We start from the raw sequence: 23,832 nt of genomic DNA, 5'->3' as shown, positions 1-23,832 counted from the left end.
CAGGCTCCGGACGCGCAGGCTCAGCGGCCACGGCTCACGGGCCCAGCCGCTCCGCGGCACGTGGGATCCTCCCGGACCGGGGCGCGAACCCGCGTCCCCCGCATCGGCAGGCGGACCCCCAACCACTGCGCCACCAGGGAAGCCCAAAGCTTTTTTTTTTTAAGTGGTGTTTTTGAAATCCAAGGTTGTTCTCCTCCTACTCACTACTATTCCCATCAAAGAAGTGGGGAGGGGTTGTTTTCAGTTTGTCATGTTATTGATGCCTCCTAATGAATGAATGGTGAATAAAGAGACAGAGTGGACACACCACTGAACATCTACTTCTGGCCAAGACGGTGTTAACCGGGACTGGATATACCTTCGCACTTGAAACAACCAAAACAAACCCATACAAAATATATGAAACAAAGGTTTTCAAGAAACTAGACATCAAGCAGGGAAGAACAGCGATCCCTGAGATAAGAAACAAATGAGGTGAGTCATACAGCTGCCTGAACTTACTCCCTTTACACAGTTTTTGGGCACGGCACAGGGAGAGGAAACCCAAGCAGAGCTCAGCAGACTCCTCTGGGTAAGGAGCAGGAGCTAAGAGTCCAGGTAAACCTAGACAGCTAGAGTTCCAGTGAGAATACCAGAAATGAGAGCTACACAAAGAGAAGAACCGCCAGGCTCTGCAGAGGGTCCCCTGTATATTCATCCAAGTAAGGATCAGCACGTGCAAAGGAAACTACCAAGGCTGGGGGGAAAGAACCTTCAAAAGGATTAGAAGGAACAGTGCAACTGCTCACACAGGGCTGGAAACAGTGCCCGTTCCTACTACACAAATGGAAAAACTCATAAATCCTGGGGAACTGAGAACCCAGAGAGGTCTTGCCTGAGCAGTGGGATATAACTAGCACTAGACTGAGCACTGATCCAGATCTCCTTAACAAAAACCATAAAAGCAAGACACAAAAGGATCAAATTATTTCCATGTAACTTAACTGCACCCCAGAACAAAGCTCAAGAATACTTATAGGAAGCACCCAACAAGGTAAAATTCACGTCTCACATCCACGCAAAGATTACCAGACAGGAGAACATAACCAACGGTGACGACCATCCATCGAAACCAACCCAATACTGGCATAGATATTAAAATTATAGGCAAGGACCCTAAACCAGCTATTATAACTGTATGCGTATGTTCAAAAGCAGAGATCTAGAAAATATTTTTAAAACACCCAAATCTTCTAGAGATGCAAATACAACATCAGAGATGAAAAATACATGGGATGGGATTAATGGCAGAGTCAACAATGAAAAAGAAAGTTAACATGAATGCATAGCAAACGAAACTAACCAAACTGAAGCACAAAAAGAAAAAAAAAAAAAAAAAGATACATCAGTGAGCTGCCAGACAACTTCAAGTGGCTTAATAAACATTCAATGGGAGTCCCCAAGACTAAGAAGGGGGAAGAGAAGTGAGGGGGGAAGAAAAAAAAAGAATCGAAGAAATAGTGGCCAAAAATCTTCAAAATTTTATGAAACTTCTAAACGCACAGATCCAAGAAGCTCCCACACCCCAAGCACAAGAAACGTGAAGAGAAGTACACCAGGGCACATCTTAATCAAATTGCTCAAAACCAGGGATAAATGGAGACTCTTAAAAGCAGTCAGGAGGCTTCCCTGGTGGCGCAGTGGTTGGGAGTCCGCCTGCCGATGCAGGGGACGCGGGTTCGTGCCCCGGTCCGGGAAGATCCCACGTGCCGCGGAGCGGCTGGGCCCGTGAGCCATGGCCACTGAGCCTGCACATGCGGAGCCTGTGCTCCGCAACGGGAGAGACCACAGCAGTGAGAGGCCCGCGTACCCCCCCAAAAAAAAAAAAAAAAAAAAAAAAAGCAGTCAGAAGAAGAAAACATTTTAAAAAAGATGTGTAAAAAGGAACAAAATAAGGACAGCAAATTTCTCAACAGAAACAATTCAAGTGAGACAACAGTGGAGTAACATCTCTAAGATAAGGGAAAAAAAATAGCAACCTAGAATTCTATACTCAGCAAAAATATCTTTCAAAAACAAAAGCACAAAAATTTTAAGACATACAAAAACGGAAAGAATTCATCACCCAGCAGGCCTGTACTACAAAAAATGATAACATAAGTCCTTCAGGCAGAAGGAAAATGGTACCTGATAGAAATATGGATTTACACCAGGAATGAAAAGCACCAGAAATGCTAACAACCACATGGGTACATGTATTAGGGTTTTTTCTTACTATTTATATCTTTTTAAAAGATAGCTGACTGAGCAAAAATAGCACCAATATTTTTTGAGATTTATAACATATATAAAAGTAAAATATATAACAAAATACTATAAGGCCAGGTAGGGAGAAACAGAAGTGATACTACTGTAATGTTCTTATATTACATATGAAGTATTTACCATTTGAAGGTAAACTGTGATAGGTTACAAGTGTGTACTATAAACCCTAAAGTAATGTATGAAACAATAAAGTAGAAGTTACAGCTAATAAGCCAGAAAACGGAATCACAAAAAACACTCAATTATTTAATTCAAAAGAAAGAAAAAAGGGAAAAAGACAAACTAGCAAAGAGACAAAGTCCTCAGTAGAAAGAGCCAGAAAGAAATGAAAGAAGAAAGGTCAGGGAAAAAATCAACATCCTATGTAAAATTTAGCATTTTAAATCACTTTTTTCATATAATAAGTAAAAAAGAGAATATATATTTTCAGCTAATTGAGTAGCAAACCGATGAAACGTCTAACTCAACCTTGGGGTTGATGGCTGACAGAGGCCTTGTTTAAACAAAATAAAACAAAATTTTTTTCACATTTTGATGGCTGGCGTTAGCAATTAAAAAGGTCTTTTTCCGGGCTTCCCTGGTGGCGCAGTGGTTGAGAGTCCGCCTGCCGATGCGGGGGACACGGGTTCGTGCCCCCCGGTCCGGGAGGATCCCACGTGCCGCGGAGCGGCTGGGCACATGAGCCATGGCCGCTGGGCCTGAGCCTGTGCTGGAGCCCGTCCAGAGCCTGTGCTCCGCAATGGGAGAGGCCACAGCTGCGCGTCCGGAGCCTGTGCTCCGCAACGGGAGAGGCCACGACAGTGAGAGGCCCGCGTACCGCAAAAAAAAAAAAGGCTTTTTCCAGGGTGATTAGAGAAAGGTTAGAAATATTTCACTCGATATTAAACTTTTTTCAAAAAAGCCCACAAGACCATTTTACTCAGTAAGCTCGGGAAAAGAAAATTATCTTTTATATGTATGATCAAAAAGCAAATATACAGCACCTAAAAAGAAATGCAAAACCTCATCTCTGAAAGCATTTCCTTGTACAACCTGAACTCCAGAAACTTATTAAAAGCTATCTGGGTATCATAAGGCTGTCTGTACACCAGTGTTCCCATTCCACAGAGGTCGCTTGCAGCCCTAAGGTCGGGGGTCCGGCGGCCAACCATCCGCCACGCGTCCCCCCCTCTCTGGGCCATGCATCCCCAAGTACGAGCACCACGTGTTGCTCACAGGCCGCCCTGAGGTTTGGTGAGAGCGCACCCCCCACCCTGCTCTCTGGGGGGGTGCTGAGGGTGCTCGACCAAGAGCTGCTAACCCCTAACTCAGGACAGTCCGGACACCACACCAGCAGCAGACAAAGGATGCAAGGCCGGCCAAGAGACAGACGCTCCAGGCAACTGAGAGGGGCAGGCAATTACCATAATCAATGGAACACACCCCTCCTATCTCTATCCAGAGTCCTATTAACCAAGATGATGAGTCATCAGCTCCACGCTCCTCACCCACCTCAGCCTCAACCAGAGAGTCTGAATTTAAGCCCTAAAGCTTCACTGTGTACCACGTGTCTACTGTATCAGGCCCAGCTTCGCTATCCACTCCCACGGCCCCGCTCTTCCCCGTCTGCAATATCATCCTCCTCAAACTACGTGCTGCACAAGGCACGCGCTGACCGCTCTTCTTGTCCACTGCCACCAACAAGGAGCCTCGAGGGATGCCTGCCACACACCACGTCAGCAGTAAGCTCTGGAGTAACAGGACTGAGAGGAGTGCTGCCTAGCAGAGCAGGCTCAGATAGCTCACAAACAGCGACACACCAACCAGATACTAAGCCCCCAAGTCACTAAAGAGTAAAGAGCTGACCACTCACAAGGCTTTTCTGGCAACTAAGGGAAGGAGCAACAAGAACGGATGAGGAGCGCATGGACACGCAGAGATGCCAAGTTCAAACAGGAGAGGCCCCGGGAGCGCAGGCAGGCGTCCGCAGGTGAACGAACACACTCAGTGAACCCTGCGCCACCTGAGCCGTCCTCGGCCCAGGCCATCCTCACTGCCTGACTCGGGATCCCAATAACTCCTACGTCCCTTGGAAGCACAACCCTGACGTGGGTAATATTCAGCCTTTGCCTTGAGATCTCCAAACGGAATAGTTAGCAAAACTACACCGCAACTACACAGAGGGTCCCAGAGTTACTGATGGGGTAACGGTTCTGGCTGTCAACAGTATTCAGTGGGTATCATAAACCGGTAAGAATATAGCTGTAAGTATAAGAATTTTCCAAAAGTATACTAACATTAAATTTAGATTTGATCTGAATGCATTGAAGCCCCCAATAAAAGATACGATGAATTGGAAGACTGAGATTGACATATATACACTAACATGTATAAAATGGGTAATAAGAACCTGCTGTATAAAAAAATAAATAAAATAAAATTCAAAACAGAAGCTCTTTAGAATGTAAGATGAAAAAAATACTCTAAAAGGTACATCTGAAGAAAATCAAATGAGCAACTGTATTCCCCCATGTAACGCCAACAAATCATTTATTTAACTTGGTATACGTCCTTCTGACCAAAGATAATAGATTTTGGTATGTTTTTTCAAATCCTGGTGAGTCAATAGCTTCTGTCTGAGATAAAGGAAGACTCCAGTCTTTAGCATCACATGGCAAAGGGCTGGCTATTGACAATGGAATCCCCCAATAAAATGTGAGAAGGAAAAACCGGTCTGGTCTAGTTCCTGATACCAATGACCTCACTGATAGTGAACAGTTTGTCTTTATGGCGATAAGACACTGTTTTCATGTTTAAAGAAATGACCTAAATGCAGTGGTGACTAATACTGAGAGTGGGGAAGGTAAAGGTTTCCAGGAAGCAGAGACAGGCGGCCGGGTCATCAGAGCCAGGAGGTGCTGAGGCATACCGACGAGGAAGGGGTAGACCCAAGCAGACAAGTGCCCCCTCTTTTCTCCCTCTGTGTAAGGCTCCCAAGTGCAGCTCTTCTGAAAGCACCTGAGATGCCAGAGGCCCAACACCTGCTGAAGGCACTGCTCCCAACAGCCGAAATCTAGAAACAACTGTGACGTCTATGAGCTGGCGAACTGGTGGACAAAACACAGCCCGTCCATACCCTGGACACCATCCAGACATAAGAAGGAACAAACTACCACCCTCGGCGGCATGGACGAACCTCAGAAGCATTATGCAAAGTGAAAGGAATCATACAGCAGCGACCACATGTGGCATGATTTTATTTATATGCAATGTTCAAAAAAGGCAAATTTATAGAGACAGAAAATAGACGGGCGGTTGTCTGAAGCTCTGGGATGGAACAGGGGTTCACTGTGAAAGGGTAGGAGGGATCTTGCCGGGGCGATGGAAGTGCTGAACACCGATCTGTGGGGACAGCTGTGCCACCCGAGTACATCTACTAAAAACCCTTGAAATGCAGGCTTGAGGCGGGTGAATTCCATGATATATAAAATACACCTCAATAAAGCTGTTTAAAAAAACAAGCCCGTTGAACAAACTTCCGTGTCTCCTGGAGGCTGGTGTGGAACAGCAGTGAGCCTGGGGAGGCCCACCCAGCCCGCCCGCACGGCCCCCGGCCCTGGGTTGCATCTCCCACTTCAAGTATCAGCACTAAGGCGCTGCTCCACTCCAGTTTTCGTTTTTGTTGTTGGCATTGCTGTTTTTGTGGTTACTGCTCCGGATGAAAAGTAGGCCACACCTGAACAAAACCACAGGTGTGAAATCAAAGATGCAACTTCTAGTTGACTCCTGGTCTGGGGGACTGATCCCACGAGTCACAGGGCTTCATTCCCATAAAAATGATTATAAGGTAAACAGAAGCATAAAGAGATCAAGGGGAAGAGATGACGGCACAGACTGTTACTACCAGGTTTTGACCGCTAAAATACGGATGGAGCAGGGACTTCCCTGGTGGTCCAGCAGTTAAGACTCCACGCTTCCACTGCAGGGGGCACGGGTTCGGTCCTGGTCGGAGAACTAAGATCCTGCATGCGGCAAGGTGCGGCCAAGAGAAAATAAATAATAAAATAAAATGCAAGAAAAAAAACGACTTAAAAAAAAATGGAGGGACTTCCCTGGTGGCGCAGTGGTTAAGACTCCGCGCTCCCAATGCAGGGGCCCCAGGTTCGATCCCTGGCAAGGGAACTAGATCCCACATGCGTGCCGCAACTAAGAGTTTGCATGCCCCAACTAAGGAGCCCATGTGCCTCAACTAAGGAGCCGACCTGCCGCAACTAAGACGCGGTGCAACCAAATAAATAAATAAATAAATATATTTTTTTTAATGGATGGAGCAAAGAGAAAAAAGTTATAATCTAAGTGCCCACTGAGGGGACACCAAAAGTGAGGCAATTTGCACAGAACCCCGAGGAGATCCTCATTTGGAAGCAACTGATACCAAACGAAGTATGAGGCGAAAATCAGGAGAGGGGACACTTAGTGGCACAGCGCCCCAGGCCCCCTTTCTCTACCTCACAGTCTGGCGGCTGCCCCACGTCACTGCACACCACTAAGAAACCAGAGGTTCAGGCCCTGAAGAAGCTGAAGGAGAAATGCTCCAGATGTGAGGACAGGAGGGAAAGCGGCGAGCCACAGGGCCGCAAAGCTAAGATACCAGACGGTACATCTCCAGCCTCCTTCCTCCACCTGAGCCCCACAGGCCGATAAACACATGCAGGGCCCCTAAGCAGGAAAAGCTTCTGGGCGTTCTTCTTAGAGAAACCCCAAAGAAAAGCCCTTCAGATGTTCAGCACTGGGGTTCCCCATCCACGAGAATACACTGGGCCCACCTGCACTCCCTCAGTCAAATATGAGCAGAGCCACCCATCTCCAAGTATTTAAGGACAATCTTCAGCGTTAAAGACAAAGACCCAGGACTTCCCTGGCGGTCCAGTGGTTAGGATTCCAGGCTTTCACTGCCGAGGGCCCGGGTTCAATCCCTGGTTGGGGAACCAGGATCCCGCATGCCACATGGCATGGCCAAATAATAAAAAAAATAAATAACCCAAATAAACAAATAGGAAAACTGAAATCTGGAGGAAATGGGGGGGGGGGGAATGCCAGAGGCACAAGAATACCAACCAAAAGAAAATACCTGTATCTACACTCAGTATCTCAGAGAGATTAGATAAATTCACGAAAGAATAGACGCGGTTTTTTTAATTAAAAAGAACTGTGAAAGAGGGCTTCTCTTATAAATTAAAAATATGACAAAGCGAAAAATTCGACAGAAATATTGAAATGGAAAGTCAAAGACATTTCATAACAGTAGAACAAAAAGACAAAAATAGAGGAAAAGATAAGAAAATAAATCAAAGAGGTGACTAACAGGACTTTCCGAAAGAGAAGGCAGGGAATTTGGAGGGGAAGAAAAAAAAAATTTCCCAGGAAAAAAGGGCAGCGCCTAAGAAAAAGAATTAACCAAGCACCTGGAACAGTGAATGACAACACAAGACACTCATAAAATCTAAGAACACCAGGAATAAAGAGAATATCCTAAAAGCTTCCCCAAAGAAGTTTAAAAACAGGTCACACTCAAAAGACCAATGACTTCAAAATTCCAAGAGAAAAATGAATATTCACCCTAGAATATTTTCCACCCACTAACATATAAACCCCACGTAAAGGAAGAACAAAAGCATTTTGGGTCATCCAAAGACTTAAAACCTTTACACCCCAGGCATCCTTACTTACAAAGCAACTGGAGGATGTGCTTCAGGAAAGAAAGGCAGTACACCAAAAAAAAAAAAAAAAAAAAAAAAAAAAAGACCGTGGCATCCAGGAAACAGATGGTCCAGGAGCAGAGCTATGCACCAAGGTGGGAGTCCAAGCATACCTGGCGAGCTCCCCTCCAGGGAGAAAAAAGCAGAATCTAAAGGTTATCTGAAACAATGACTCATCTAACGTGTTTAAGTGTTTAGAAAAACTGTTGATAAAGGCTTAACTTTGCTAGGCACTTGATATAACTTCCAGGGCATCTGAGGTGGAAAGTAATGACAAGTGCATGGAAAACTAAGCAAACGAAAAAGGCAACGCAAGGAGGAAGGAGTGTTTAAAAAGGAAAATGTAATCCTATTAGATTGCTTGGCTCAGAGATAAATAGTACAATACAAACAAGTATCATTTTAACCCCAAATTATGATATACTCATTTAAGGGAGGGGGACAAGTATAACAGCTAATTCTTCACGTGGGACCACACCAGTAGTTCAAGAACTGTAACCACCGTCACAAGAAGTCAGTAAGTGTACAAAACTGATAAATCAAGAAAAAGCCATGTAAGCATATAATTTAGAAATACAGCAGTCAATTTCAAACGGAGCAACTAAAAGCACTGAAAATAGATGTCCCTTGGGAATAGGACAACCCCAAGTTTTGATAAGAGAACTTTAGTTTGTCACCTGATTGCAACTACGTGCATTCCTAACTTTGGCAAGTGTCTGAAGGTCCTATCTGCCATACAATGAAAAGAAAGTTTTTAAGTCATAGCATAAAAGTGGGGGCTTTTTCCTCTTTAATAACTTAATAATTAGTTAAGATTAAAAATTGAATAGGAAAACCTGTCAACACTTGGCCATATCTGAGATACTCGCAATGCCCCAGGGATGGAGGGCCAATTCCACAGAAAGAGGGAAGCAGCCTGGGCTCCGGCTCCCTCCTCCTCGTGGACAAGGCCCCCAATTCTCTCGCTAATGCAACACATCAGCCCAAGGGCTCACAGAGAGCCCTGTGCAGACTCGACCCTGCCAGTTCAGGGCTCCTGCAGGTCCTCTCTGCTGCCTGGGGTACAACCAGGTAACTTCAGAAACTGACAACTGCGGAAAAACTTTTATAGCAAGTTGACAGGGTGACGTGATGTCCTTTGATTCTAATAACAAAAAGATGCTGTATATAGAAATGGATAAACAACAAGGTCCTGGGAATTCCCTGCCAGTCCAGTGGTTAGGACTCCAAGCTTCCACTGCAGGGGGCCGGGGTTCGATCCCTGGTCAGGAAACTAAGATCCCGCATGCCACGCGATGCGGCCAAAAAAAAAAAAAAAAAAAAACCCCACAAGGTCCTACCGTATGGTTCAGGGAACTACATTCAATATCCTATGATAAACCGTAATGAAGAGAATGTGAAAAAGAATGTGTGTATAACATGAAAAGAATGTGTAATATATGTAAGTGAATCACTTTGCTGTACAGCAGAAATTAACACAACATTGTAGGTCAACTGCACTTTAATAAAATAAATATTAAAAAAAAGCTTCAGGCTGGCATTTTCTGTGTCTACTTTTTCACCTCGCTTTTCTGGTCACGTGTTTGAACTATTTAAGCCCCGCGGAGGCTGGAAAGCTCTCTGGGGTCAGGCGCATGGGCTGTGTCTGGGTGGAGGGCCTGGGGAGACAGAGCCATCACAGGATGGTACACATCTGATGTTACACATCTGGCACGCTGTGTCCACCCCGTCTTCCCTGCACTCCTGGAGGGTAAACACACTGCCTGCTTCCTGCACCGTTGTGTGGACACAGACCAGGCAGGCAGGGCCCAGCTGGGGTAGCAGCAGCACCGTGAGTACTGTAAGTGGCAGGAAACCAGCCCTGTACGGTTAACTGGTGTCCCCAAATTAGTTCTCAGTTCCTCACAAGGCTACGCAGATGTCAGAGTCTCTAAGATCCCAGTTTTTAAAACTTTTGAGAAGTCCTAAAACTTATCATTCTGTCCTTCCTTTTGAAATTCTTACAGAAAACAGGGCCTCGCAACTCTATCCCTGCCAACACATCACTCACTTCTCCTCTGAATGATGCCAGCGGACTTTTATTACTGAGCCAGCCTCCTAACAGAATATCATAAAAACCTAAGACTTTGGCCGCCACGCTGGTCACAGGTAATATAACATTGCCCTGGTCTCCGTTCTCTTCCTGGCCATCCCTCCCTAAGTCCAAAAAATGTATCCTGATTCAATTCTTGTGTTATCATATTACTACAGCAAAATAACAGTCAATCAAATCTTCCAAAAGTACTTGGTAATCTCTACCCTCTGATAATCACGTCCCAATGACTATGTAATCAGGTCCCAAATTACATATTAAATATATCTTAAAATTTTAACACTGGTAATTCAGAGTAGTATTAAAACCAACTTGAATTCACAAAAAATCTGTTTGTAGTAAATATTCAAAGCAATTATTTGCAAGTACTTTACAGGATGACCCACAAGCCGCTAGCTATATATCTAGCTACTTGTGCGAGAAACAAAGTTTTTAAAACACTGGTTTTTAAAAGGTGAGGTGGTGACCTAATATTGCTTTGACCCGTAAAAGTATCACAAATTCTAAATAGGTAGTGTTTGATCCTGAGAACTCACTGTAGATTAAGTTCTTGACTCCAATACAGTGACTGGCCACACAGTCCGAACTTTTGTACATTTTCCTTTATAAGATGAGAGGGAAGCTTCCAGGGTATCACGTATCAGTGCTGCCCTCTGGGCAACAGTCCTGCTTCAGCACCGGAACCACCCGGGTCTGAAAGCAGTGCACTTGCACAATCACTTACATGCACTGCTGTCTGCCAATTTAAATCATTAGAATAGAGAAAAAGCGAAAGCACTGTTACTAATGATAAGAAGCACAGGCATCTAACCTTAGTGCAGCTGAGAGATGGGAAACACTTGATGCTCTGAGGGTGGGCTATGTCTTGGCTCAACATGCTATTCACAACCAGGTGAAAGTATTTATTTACTAAGAAAGCAAAGAAACAAAAGACCATGTATGAAATGCATGTGTCAAAGCACCCATCTCTTGGTTAAAATGTATTTTAGTTTATAATATTTTTAGTTCCCTGGGAATGAAACTCCCTAGATTATTCCTTGGCTTAGCACACCTGTTCAGGGATTCATTATCTCCAAAGTAGGATATATTTTCTCAGAAATCGTCTTTGCTTTTCAAAGGTCAATCCACAAAAATCTATGAACACACACACTGTACCAAAAGTGCCCGCAGATAATGTCAATATGTAGAAATAGACATAGATCCAAAATTGGTCAAGGAAAAAGGCAAAATACAAGTTTGCAAGCCATGCAAATAAACACTGTATTACAGAGTTTCAAGCAATAAGGAGTTAAAAAACTATCATGAGCAGGGTTTTATCTGGTGGTTGGTTTTTCTGCAAGGCTTTTGACGTTCCTGATTTAGTTTAGGGCCAAAACAGTTTTTGGAAGTTTGGGTTGATATTTTTTAAGAGAGCCACACACCTATGTGTGTTCAACAGGGTTGGTTCATCCCCCCTTCCTTAACCCAGGGCCAGAATCCTTGCAGCGAGAAGGAACTCTGTGTCTCAGAACAAGTCTGTACATGCCACTCAGAGGCCGATCAACCCTCCTCCTAAGGAAAACATCTAGTTCTACAAAATTTATTTTGCCCCAGTGGATGTCTTCACCTCCATTTAAGAACAAGAGATGTCACCCTGACAAAGCAACATTTGCAGAAAGCCCCTCCCAAAAGTTTAAGCGCTTGCTCCAAAATGTTACAATGATGATTTTTAAAAGCTACACAATTTACATGGCACTTTACTGCTGAGCAATGGAAAGCAATTTTAGCACTTTCACAAATCCCAAGGCTCCTCCTAATCCAGCAGGCAAACAGTGGACCCGTTTAAAGGGTCACACCAAAGCCTGCAGAGAAGGAGTGAATTTAGCAAGGAGGGTAAATTTAGCAAGGAGGAAAGCCCAAGAATTCACCCCAACACTCTTCTCTCTACTGCCCTGCCCTGGCCTTCCTTCCCCTCCTCTCTCCCAGACCACTGCCCCAGGCCAACCACCTTACCGGCTCCTTCCCCAAAGTTCATCTGACCAAGTCTCCTACTCCCAGGGATCCCCAATCCCGACAAAACTTTCAACGGCACCTCAATGCCAGGGAATGATGGACCTCCTCGATGCCAACACGAATAACCCCTCCCCGAGATGCCCACTACCCCCAAGCCCTACTACCATTCCCAAAGGTCACCCTCAGCCCTTTGGCCACACATACCCCCCTTTCTTCAATAAAAGAGGGGGACAGCATTAGCACAGCGCCCAACAGGTGGCCAGCTCTCAGGTTAGCTCTGCTTACCATCTTCGGGCCTAGCGTAGCCTCCTCCTCAACCTTCAAGGTGTCCAGTCCACCAAGGCCCTCTCCTCCAAGGACAGGGTCAGAGTCAAGATGCTCTCTCCATCTGGCCTGTGAGTAAGCCCCGACTCCAGGCATTGAGCCTGCTGGATTCTCAACTCCCCAACTTCCCCTCGGGCCCCCTACCATGCCATTCCAGATGCAGGATCTTCCTGCCTTTAGCCAAGACATTTTGGAGCACTGGCCACTGGACGCTTGCAAAATGCAAAATAACAGTAGCCACCCCAAGAAAAAAACAAAAATGGCCAAATAAACGTTAAAAAAAACAAACTCCAAAAACAAACTTTCATCTATCATTTCTGGTTTGGATTTTTCACATTATCATTTCTCCCCTTGATGAAAATAATTAAAATTCACTGTATCTACTCAACATGCACAAGATCATCTTATAGACACTTCTTTTATAAATATATGGTACTCTGAATGAAACCCTGTGAACAGAAATTCACCATTTTTTTCACATTTTATGAGTAGCCTTCCCTATGATCTCTCAGAAACCTAAAGCAAAAAATAAATTTCTCTAAATAGAATACAGCCTGTGTCTCAGCTCCTTTTTTAAAGATAAAGTTACATACTGTTCAACTATACCCAGACTATTTACCATTTTTGTCAGAGATGGAGAAAATTATAAACTATCCCCAAGAAAGCCATTTTCATAGAACATATCAAAACTCAGAAAACTCCCTCTCTCGACTCATTCACTTCATGTAAACATAGTCTTCTAAAATAAGCAACCACTATCACTAAAAAAGTTCATAGAAAAAACAAAAAATAGAAAATATAACAATGAAATAAATTAGGACTACAGGTTGTTCAGCTTACAGGTGTTTCACCTAAAGTTATGTTTAAAAAAAAAATAGCTTCTTTATAAAAAAACAAATCAGACACAAGTATTTTCCAAACTCTGATGCTAGTCACACTAATGGATGTTTAGCAACGGTAAACAAATGCTACAGTGTCAATAATCTAATCCCCAAACCACCATATGCAAATCGTGCCAACAAAAATCCTAAACTCCTAGGCATGATGTGAATGGTTCTAGAAAGGACACATTTAAAGAGAAAAGAGAATGGAAATGCTAACTGTCTCTGCTATTTCCACCATCTCTAAGACTAAACTTCCCAGGATCAGTTCATAACTATGAAAGAGCTTCTCATGATAGTAAGAGAACATGTATGAGATAATCAGGAAAATGTAAAAACCATAAAACAAGCTTATGGTTACCAAAGGGGGAAGTGGGGGGATAAATTAGGAGTTTGGGATTGACATATACACACTACTATATATAAAACAGATAACCAACAAGGACCTATTGTGTAGCACAGGGAACGCTACTCAATATTCTGTAATAACATATAAGGGAAAAGACTCTGAAAAACATATATATATATATATAAAAATATATATATACAAACAAACGTGTCTATATATATATATAAAACTGAATCACTTTGCTGTACACCTAACACATTATAGTATAGTAAGTATAGTATAGTAAGTCAACTATACTTCAATTTTTAAAAAAACTGAATATTTGATAGGAACGAATTAATTTTTTTGGTGTGAGAACAGCACTGAGACTATCTAAAAAACAAAAAAAGATACATACGGAAGTATTTATGGGTGAAATGGTATCTGGGTTTTACGTGAAGATAATGGATGGAGTAAGGGAAGACTACAGACAACACCAGATTAGTCGCGTGCTGGTGACTGTTAAACTGGCGCTCTCTCCCTCCCTAGTGTCTGGTTCAAATTCTCCATAATAATAAAACAACCACAGGCGAGCAAAATCTCAAGCACTCTTGCTCGTGATTGTATGGCACGGTTGCACAGATTTCTTAATTCCTCGGGTTTGCATAATTTGAGAATTTCTCCTCAACTGTACTGACTTTACAGGGAGAGAGCCAGAGAGCCGGGTCACTGCCACGATCTCCAAATGCTGGGGGATCCCAACTTCCCCCAAATGTTGTGCTCAGCAAATCTATCTCAGAAGATTGGGGGAAGAGGGGGTGGAACCAAAGGGGGAAGGAGGAGGGGAAACCCTCGGCAGTGAACCCGCCCCACCTGCTCCTATAAAGAACCCCCGGCTCTTAAACCCTTTAAGACCCATTCAGGTTTCACTGGCTTCTGGTTTACTTCACCAGCCTTCACATCCACGCTGACCAAAGATCCAAACAATCCAACTACTGTGTAACCAGCTCAAAAACAAGCTCTGGCTAGTTCACTTGGACGAGGGCACACTCACTACTCGGATTTGGCCAGAAAAACTGGGTTAGAAAAAACCGACTGGTGCTTAAACAAACACTGGGGCTCGGGAAAGAACATCTTTCAGCCAGTTAGCAGACCACTCCGGGAGTTGCAACACAATCTTTTCCAAAATTTTCCAAAAGCTTCCAAATTCAGTTGAGCCCGGCAGGCTGAGCTCACAGGGCTCTCTTTCAAATTCAAAAATCTGGCCCTGGCCCCAACAGTTAACCAACAAAACACATGCTGATTCACTTGAGATCACCTCAGAATACTGACTCCATCCAGTTCAGGCCACAGGCCGGGACACAGCCCAGGCCAGGGGAAGTCAGGGCTGGGGAGAGGCTTTCAAGAGATAGATAAACCCTATTCTCAGAGCAGAAAACAGACAATGGGATCCACACTTAACTTGGGCGAAGAAAACGTCTACAGTCAGCTTCCAACCCCCCCTCCATTTTTAACGAGACAATGACAATTCTTCACAGCGAACCACAAAGCCCTGCTTCATAAGATTTTTTTTTTTTTTTTATTCTATCCCAACCTTGTACCCAGCTAGAAAACACTAACAGCTACCAAACACCCCCGGTGCAGATAACTTTGAGAAAGCGTTCAGTAATAAGAAACAAATCAGGAGAGGGAGAATTTCACATTCTGTTTCAAACGTTCAAGGCCTGCGCCTCCATTACCTAGAGCTGCTCATAATCTCTAGAATGTGCACTGGATAAAATGCGCAGCACGGGTTAGTCTCACGAGGTGTCAGCTACTCAGGGCCGACTCAGAGTCTCCAGATTTGTTAGTTTCATTTACCGTTGGGGGCGAGGGGGGTGGGTATTTAAAAAAAAAAAAAAAGGGAAAGACCTGGGGTGGGTGCAAAATCTGGGCACCCTCTCCACTCCTGAGCTCTGCCTCATTTCTGTTTGAATTACACACCTGTCAAACAGGTTATTCCTGGAATTCAGACCGTATAATCCTCACACTGTAATTCTTCCTGCTCCTGTTACCCAAACACACACCGTTCCCCGGTTCCCCAAAACATGTACCCCATCAGCAGCATGTACGCTGCTTATAAAGGAGAAGCAAGAAGCACCGAACTCAGCTCCCCGGGCGCCTGGCAAGCATTCAAACGAAGGAACACGAAGACAATTCTCAAGGAGGCCAAGGCAGTGTCTTGGGATAATCACAAGCAAGGCCTGCCCTACTGGATTTTAATTAACACACCAACTCCCAAGGCCAGATCTGGGAAAGACGGGAAAAAAATGTAGGTTGTCTGATGCAAAAATGCTTTTGCCCGTTTTATGGGAGAAAAGTGCATGCCTAAGAGTGGAGCTTATTTCCTTAACTGAGAGCCAGGAAATGAGGTCTTCTCAGGCCAGTGTGCATATAAACTCTGCTGAAAAACAGCGGGACGGCGAGGAGAGACCCCTCTCCCAACTTCGGCCGAGCGGCGTGGCCTCCGGGCGGCGGCGTGTCCATCAGCCTCCCCGTCGCCCCCGGACCAGAAGTTTCAACCCGTCCCCGGGAAACAAAGGAGGCGCCCGCACCGACCTTATAGACTTGTCCGTAGGTACCATTTCCCACCACTTCCACCAGCTCGAAAATCCCAGCCGGATCCTGGAGGAGAAGGAGGGGAGGGGTGAGCATCGAAAAGCGGCACAACAATGAATAAAAGAAGCGGGACAGCGGGAGAGAAAGGGCGGCGACCACAGAGGTGGGCTTCGCCCGGCGCGGTCGCCGGCGCCCGAGAGCCGCGATGGGGGTCGGGGAGCGCGGGGTCGGGGTCCCGGGCGGCGGCTCCGGCGGAGGGTCGCGCCCCGGGCCCCGCACCCGCCGACGCGGGCAGACAAAGGGGCCGCCGCGCCCGCGGCTCTGCCCGCGGCGGCGCCCGAGCACCCGGCCGGCCAGGGCGCGGCCCCGGCTCCCCGCGCCCCGCTCCCGGCTCCCCGCGCCCCGCTCCCCGCGGCCGCCACTCACCCGCAGGGAGGACAGGTCGATGTCCACCAGACTTTTTGCAGGGGAGTCGTTCGCCATTTTCCCTTTTTGCCACCCAAAACCCGGCCACAATCAGTCGGTCTCTGGTGTGTTGCTGGGAGTCGGAGGCCCGGCGGGCGGCGCGGGCCCGCGGGCGAGGCCGGAGGCGGCGGGCGGGCGGGCGGCGGCGCTCACTCCATGGCCGGGGCGGCCGGCAGGACCCCGGGCGTCGCCCGCGCCTCAGGCCCCGGCCCCGCGCCCCGCCGCGCGCCTGCACGAGCGGCCCGGACCAGGGGCCGCGGCGCCGCCGAGAGTGGAGCCCGGAGCGCGAGGCCGCCAGACAAAGATGACCGGGAGGCGGAGGCGGAGGCGGGCGCGCGGCGGGGGGCGGCGGCGCGGGAGGAGGAGACACGGGACACCGAAAACGTATTCAGAGGAGAGCAAACAGCTCCCCCTTTCCTCCTCCGGCAGGAAAAGCGGGCGGAAGCGCGCTCGCGCCCGGAGCCGGCCCGGGCGGGGGGCGAGGGGCGCGGCGCGGCGCGGCGTGAATATTCAGCAGGGGTGGGGCCCGGACTGCGGCCGCGCGCGAGGCCGGGCGCGCCGGTGGGGGGCGCGGGGGAAGCGCCCGCGACAAAGGGAAAGCGGCCCGGACCCCCGGGCGGAGGGGCGGGCCGACCCCTCCCTCCCGGAGCCCCGCCCCGGCCGCCGCGCCCGGCTCCGCCAGCATCCCCGAGGAGGAGGGTCCTCCCGGCCCCGCCCCCAATCCCGCTCTTCCCATCCCGTCCCATCCCCCACAGCCAGATTCTGGCCTCTTAAGACCCTCGCTTCCGGTTTCCCTACCTGGTTTTCTTGTCCTTTCTCTTCTTTTCCGGGCTAAACCGGTGGCCTGATTAGGTTGGGGCTTCACTGAGCATCACTCGGCTGCCGGGTCCCGCCCGCGACTTTCAGCGGAAACTGAATCCAGAGCAGCTCCTGCAACTGCCTTGTGCCGAGGAGCACCTCACTCAGTAGCTGAGCACTGCGTCAGGGGCCTGGAGTCCTAACCCAAGTTTTGTGCCTAGAGATCACTGAGGACCTACAGACGGGCTTCTTCCGGCAACTCTGGAAGCTAGCAGTTAGGCAGTTTCATCCTGTTAAACAAGAATATACGGTCTGCACAACAGTCATTGTATCACTATCACTCCACTGTCCAAAACTTTCGATGGCTCCCTGTTCCCTCACAGCGGGTTCTCAAACGTGAACGCCCGCCCGGGAATCACCAGGAGAGATTGTAAAAGCATGGATTGCATTGCCGACCTCACCTCCAGACTTTGTGATTCAGCAAGTGTTGGGTAGGCCTGAGAACTTGAATTTCTAACAAGTTCTCAGACGATGCTGAGTTGCTGTTACAGAGATCACACTTTGAGAACAGGGGCCTCAACGAAAATCCAAGGCCCTTCTACTTGGGCTTCACAAACACCATCATCATTGTCTACCAATTCTTGGTTTACTTACAGTATCAATTTAACCCCTCCTTTAGCCTTAGGGTGATGTTATCCTCATTTTAGGGATGAGGAAACCAAAGTACTGAAAGGAATTTTCCTAAATTCGTTAAAGGCATAGCCTGGAAGGGGAGGAGGGATTCTCACCAGGTCAGCCTAGTCCCAAAATCCCAGTCTCTGGTTCAGCCAAGTTAGTCTTCTATCCAGAATATGTTTAGCACTCTCCTGCCTCCCAAAAGTTTGGTTTCCAAGATTTTCTTTTTTTTTTTGATGTGGATCATTTTTAAAGACTTTATTGAATTTGTTACTATATTGCTTCTGTTTTATGTTTTGGTTGTTTGGCCGCAAGGCATGTGGGATCTTAGCTCCCCAACCAGGGATTGAACCCGCACCCCCTGAATTGGAAGGCAAAGCCTTAACCACTGGACCACCAGGGAAGTCCCTCCAAAATTTTCGACTGTGAGAATCTCTCATAAAGCTAAAATATATTCATGGACTCCTGGAGTCCATTGATTAGGAAAATCATAGTAACCAAAGCGTTCCTATGAATTTAGTGCTACCTTTAAATAATTCTGTTTTTTAATCCACCAACAGCAATGGAATTATCTGAGTATAAAGTAAATAATTTACTCAGAAAGTTAGATTGGTGCACATGTGAACTTTCAGACCACAGTGCTAGTAATAATATTTTAGTAGTAATTATTATTAATAATAGGTAACAGGTATTGGGTCCAAACAATGTGCTAAATCCTTTACATATACTATCTCCTTATTCTTCACATTAACCCCCAAATGGTAGGTACTCTTACTTTTCCCACTTTACACATTAGGAAACCAACGTCTAAAGAAATAAATTGACTTGCTTGGGGTTCACAGCTGAACCCAATGCAGAAACTCCAGGACGCCCCAAGCCAGCCTCCTTCCACGGGTTCACAGCCTCAACTCTAACCTCATGACACTGAGACCAACCCCAGACCAACCCCTTCTTTGCCTAGCCAAATTCTCTTCATCACCTCAAGCTCAATTCAGAAACCGACTCCTCTTTCTACCAGCTTTCTCTAAATCTCTCTCCTAAGCTGCTCTTTCCCATATTACCATTGTGACAATTATTTCTTACTTTCAATTTAGTACCTTTTCTTAAGTCCCTACCCAGGGCAAGGCACTGGCTTAGCCCTTGCCCAGGATATCAGGAAGATCAGGACACAGCTTACAATCTGCTTCCCTCAAAGAGCTTACAATCTGCTAATGGGTGTAGGACAGTTTCATAAATCGCTGTTGTTAAAGTCGGAACATTATAAATTCTAGCTAGCTGGAAAGAGCACCAAACAGGTCTAGTGGAAAGTATGCTGTATTGGGGGCAAAACCGAACCTAGTTCTATTATTTATCAGTTATGCAGGCTGACACCTGCTACTTAAGTTCTGAGCCTCCGTCGTTTCCTCTTCTGTACACTAGATAAAGACGGGGGTAAGGACAGTTAAAAGGCCATCTCAAGAGCACAGACCAGGGTAATGAGGCCTGGAGAAAGGAGATACAAGAAGTGTTGGGCCAGGAGATGCTCTTAAGACTTGGCATCTAATGGAAGGCCAGAGGCAGAATGGACGAAGAGTTAAAAGATTTGCTTGTGGTTCAGAGCCTTGTTCACGCTTGCGAGGATGCCGTCACAGACAGAGGAAAGGATGGGAGTTCCTGAATCGTGGTAGCAAAGGAAGGTTTGGTTTTGGACTCTGCAAAGATAGTTAACTTTTCACGCAGAAGCAGTGTACACCTGCCCAGCTCGGAGGCTGGGAACCATGTTCTCAGTCAACAGCCATGCATTAGTTCAGGCCGCCATAACAAAATACACAGATGGGGCAGCTTAAATAACAGAAATTTCTTTTCTCATAGTTCTGGAGACTAGAAGTCCAAGATCAAGGTTCCAGCTGATTTGGTTCCTGGTGAGAGCTCTCTTCCCGGCTTGCAGAAGGCTGCCTTCTGGCTATGTCCTCAGTGCTAGTGTCACAGACAGAACGCTAAGCTCTCTGGTGTTTCTTCTTTTAAGGACATCCATCCTATCAGATCAGGGCCCCCCCCCATGACCTTATGAATTTAACCTTAATTATTTCCCTAGTGGCCCCACCTCCAAATACAGCCACACTGGAGGTTAGGGTTTCAACATACGGGGTTGGAGGAGGGGGAGACACATTCAGTCCATAACAAGCCATGTGTCCTACGTGACACCGGGAAGCAGATTTGTCAGGGCCTTGTCCTCCAGCATCTGTTTGAGAACACAAGTAAACCCACCCAAAAAGATTATCAAGATCATAATTTGGAAAATAAATACCAATCTGGCATTTTAGGCTGGAGGAAAAAATAGCTTGCTTGGACAAAGAATAAGGAGTTGAGAGAACGAGGAAACGGGCCACACTAGGTAAGAGGACCCAGTTCGGAGAGAGCCGGGCAGGTTACGTGGGACCAGAGGGCAAAACCAAGGCCTGGGCAGAACCCGGATTATCAGTCAAGTCAAGAACTTTACACATTAGGAAATGTGTGAAGCCTTGGCTTTTGAGAGCTCAGATGGCAGGTGAGAGGCTCTGGAGTTCAGCAAGCCATGGGTACAAGTATGCATCTTCCCAGTGTGCACTGGCAGTCATCTCCCCTCCAGTCACAGAAGTCCCAGAGGAAGCTTACTTATGCAAGACGTGCACACTGACAGTCCCCCGGACACCACTTTACCTATTTCCTCGTTTTTACTTTGTTGCAAAAATGTTGGTAGAGGTTGATTTGCAACCTCAGAATGGGGCAGGGGAAGGGAGGGCACAGGGCCATGAAACTGGACTGCATGAATGTAATTCAAGGGTTCAGGGTCATTGAAGACATAGAGCAACCGGAAATAAACGATCGAAGTAGTGATGAGCAAGGAGAATTGAGTCGAACAAAGAAACGAGGGTGAGATATGTTCAGAAGCTCAGAAAGGGAAAAGCAGAGGTTTAGGAGTCAGAGATCTGAGTTCTGATGGACAAAGTGTTCAAATGCTCACCCTCCCTGCCCCTCAGTTTTCTAACACCCGGAATTGGGTGGAAATGATTGAAAAGAGTCCTCTTGGGACGTTAGAGACTCAAGATTTATAGAAACCTGGCCTCAGCCCTGGAACTGTTCACACCTCCTAGCCGAGTAGAAGAGGGTTGACATGAGCAATGGAAGTTAGTAGAACAGGTGGCACGCTGGAGATTCAGCAGCCAAGCTCAGCCCTTTAAAGGCCATCTTTGAGCACTGGGAGAGAATCTTTTTAAACTAGTCTATCAGTTGAATTAAAAGGAAGTAACTGCTCTAGTGCACAACAGGATGGAGGGCTTGGGGTGCAGAAGCAGATCAAAGGGCAACAAAAGAAGAAGAAGCAGGGCTTCCCTGGTGGCGCAGTGGTTAAGAATCCGCCTGCCAAAGCAGGGGACACAAGTTCGAGCCCTGGTCCGGGAAGATCCCACATGCCGCGGAGCAACTAAGCCCGTGTGCCACAACTACTGAGCCTGTGCTCTAGAGCCCGCGACCCACAACTACTGAGCCCGTGCACCACAGCTACCAAAGCCTGTGAGCCTAGAGGCTGTGCTCCGCAACAAGAGAAGCCACCGCAATGAGAAGCCCTGACACCTCAACAAAGAGTAGCTCCTGCTCGCCACAACTAGAGAAAGCCCGTGCACAGCAACGAAGACCCAGCGCAGCCAAAAATAAATAAATAAAATTAATTAATTAAAAAAAGAAGAAGAAGAAGCAGACCAGAGGCGAGACAGACATCGTACCCCAGCTACCAGGGCCGTGCAGTTGCCACTGCTGTGATAAAATTAATTAATTAAAAAAAGAAGAAGAAGAAGAAGAAGAAGCAGACCAGAGGCGAGACAGACATCGTACCCCAGCTACCAGGGCCGTGCAGTTGCCACTGCTGTGATGAGGAAGTTGTGTGAGCTCAGATCTCTCCCAAAAGCAGATCTGGAGACAAAGGTTTGGGTGCTGGTAGTTTATTTGGGAGATGGTCCCGGGAGGCACAAGTGGACGAAAAGGTAAAAAGAAACATGGGATGGGACTTCCCTGGCGGTCCAGTGGTTAGGACTCCATGCTCTCAATGCAGGGGGGCACAGGTTCAATCCCTGGTCGATCCTGCATGCCACAGGGTGTGGCCAAAAAAGACCCCCAAAACAAAACGAGACAAAGAGTGTGGGATGGAGATGCGCCAGTGAGAAGAGTGTTCACTGGGCAGCTGGGCCGGATGTACCTAGATGGTAGGGAAATGAGACAATGCAGACTGACCTTACTTTATGTGTACCTGTGATCACAGTAAAGGTTTCCATCAACATTTTTTTAAGAGTAGTATTCTAAATGCAGAGGAACTTGCTATTTAGAGACCTATTTGAAATCTTTTATAAAAAGAATTACTTCCCTTAACTTATCCTTTTTGTAAATTTATATTTTATATGTAAGGATTGTTTAAATCAAGTTCAGCCACGAAAAGTCCTTAACCTGCAAATATCTGCAAGGGGCCTCAAAAATGAGGTCAGAGGTAGCCTGACAGCTTTAGAAATCAAGATGGGAGCCATAGGAAGTGGTTGGGAGAAGCCAGATGGGGACATTAAATTGTTATCAGGTGTGTCGGGTTTTGATAGGTGGTCCGGCAACAGGAATCAGGGGCTTTGAGGGAAGGACAAGCCAGGCCTGCTAGCTGAAGAGACTTATTTATACTTGAGCCCATATTTGTGTCCTGAGCGTCTGAAGCTAAATCTGAGAAAGTGACCAGAGCAGCGGGCCTCTCTGATGCTCACCCATTGAATAGGTCACAACTGAAATGTTAGAATCTGGAGTTTGAATGTGCTGTGTCAGATTCTGGCCAATGTGCACCAACGTGTTTCAGAAGCGCCATTAGAAAGGAGTCAGTCATGATCAAGTTTATCCCTCTGTAGCGTCACAATAGCCAGGACATGGAAGCAACCTAAGTGTCCATCGACAGATGAATAGATAAAGAAGACGTGGTACACGTATACAATGGAATATTATCAGCCATAAGAAGAAATGAAATTGAGTTATTTGTAGTGAGGTGGATGGACCCAGAGTCTGTCATACAGAGTGAAGTAAGTCAGAAAGAGAAAAACAAATACCGTATGCTAACGCATAGAGAGCTAGTGGGAAGCAGCTGCATAGCACAGGGAGATCAGCTCGGGGCTTTGTGACCACCTAGAGGGGTGGGAGGGAGACGCAAGAGGGATGGGCTGTGGGGACATGTGTATGCATATGGCTGATTCACTTTGTTGTACAACAGAAACTAACACAGTATTGGGAAGCAATTATATTCCAATAAAGATGTGTTTAAAAATAAATAAATAAATAAAATTTTTAAAAACAACAACAACAACGAATGAACCACAAATCTCCATTAGGGATCCTGCAGGCTGGTCCAGCCTATTGATTTGTAGTTCTAAGTTAATTATAGTGACTCCAGCCTCAAAATCTTCTAAAATATGCCCTATGATAAGAGATTAAGTGGTGACATGCCAATGAGAAACTATGAACTGCAAATGCCATGGATGAATTACAAAATGTGAGGCCTGTCCTGTTCCCTTAAATAAACATAATTATCATCTTCATCTTCTTTTCCCTGTCTGCATTCCATATTCGGTGGCCAGCTAGTTTAGAAAATGTAGTCAGGGC

The 23,832-nt window shown here is 46.4% G+C and overlaps 1 protein-coding gene across 43 annotated transcripts in view; it reads right to left on the bottom strand.

Moving 5' to 3' along the window:
- MAP4K4 (mitogen-activated protein kinase kinase kinase kinase 4) overlaps positions 1 to 16,850 on the bottom strand; it is a 173,981-nt gene extending 157,131 nt beyond the window's left edge. For 38 of the 43 annotated variants that reach the window (XM_024116611.3, XM_024116613.3, XM_055088950.1 and 35 more), the window contains exons 1-2: positions 16,684 to 16,850; positions 16,258 to 16,323 (exon numbers count right to left, since the gene is read on the bottom strand). In XM_024116611.3, the coding sequence (XP_023972379.1) occupies positions 16,258 to 16,323; positions 16,684 to 16,740 (123 nt within the window). In that variant the 5' untranslated portion in view covers positions 16,741 to 16,850. Of the gene's footprint in view, positions 1 to 16,257; positions 16,354 to 16,683 lie in introns of those variants that run through there. The other 5 variants (XM_055088951.1, XM_055088966.1, XM_055088972.1 and 2 more) reach the window with 1 other exon arrangement.
- Between the last annotated feature and the right edge of the window lie 6,982 nt (positions 16,851 to 23,832).

Source organism: Physeter macrocephalus, chromosome 12, assembly GCF_002837175.3.
Source record: "Physeter macrocephalus isolate SW-GA chromosome 12, ASM283717v5, whole genome shotgun sequence".
NCBI classification, from domain to species: domain Eukaryota; kingdom Metazoa; phylum Chordata; class Mammalia; order Artiodactyla; family Physeteridae; genus Physeter; species Physeter macrocephalus.
Note: the sequence above shows the minus strand (reverse complement) of the source record. Positions and strands in the feature narration are given on the sequence as shown.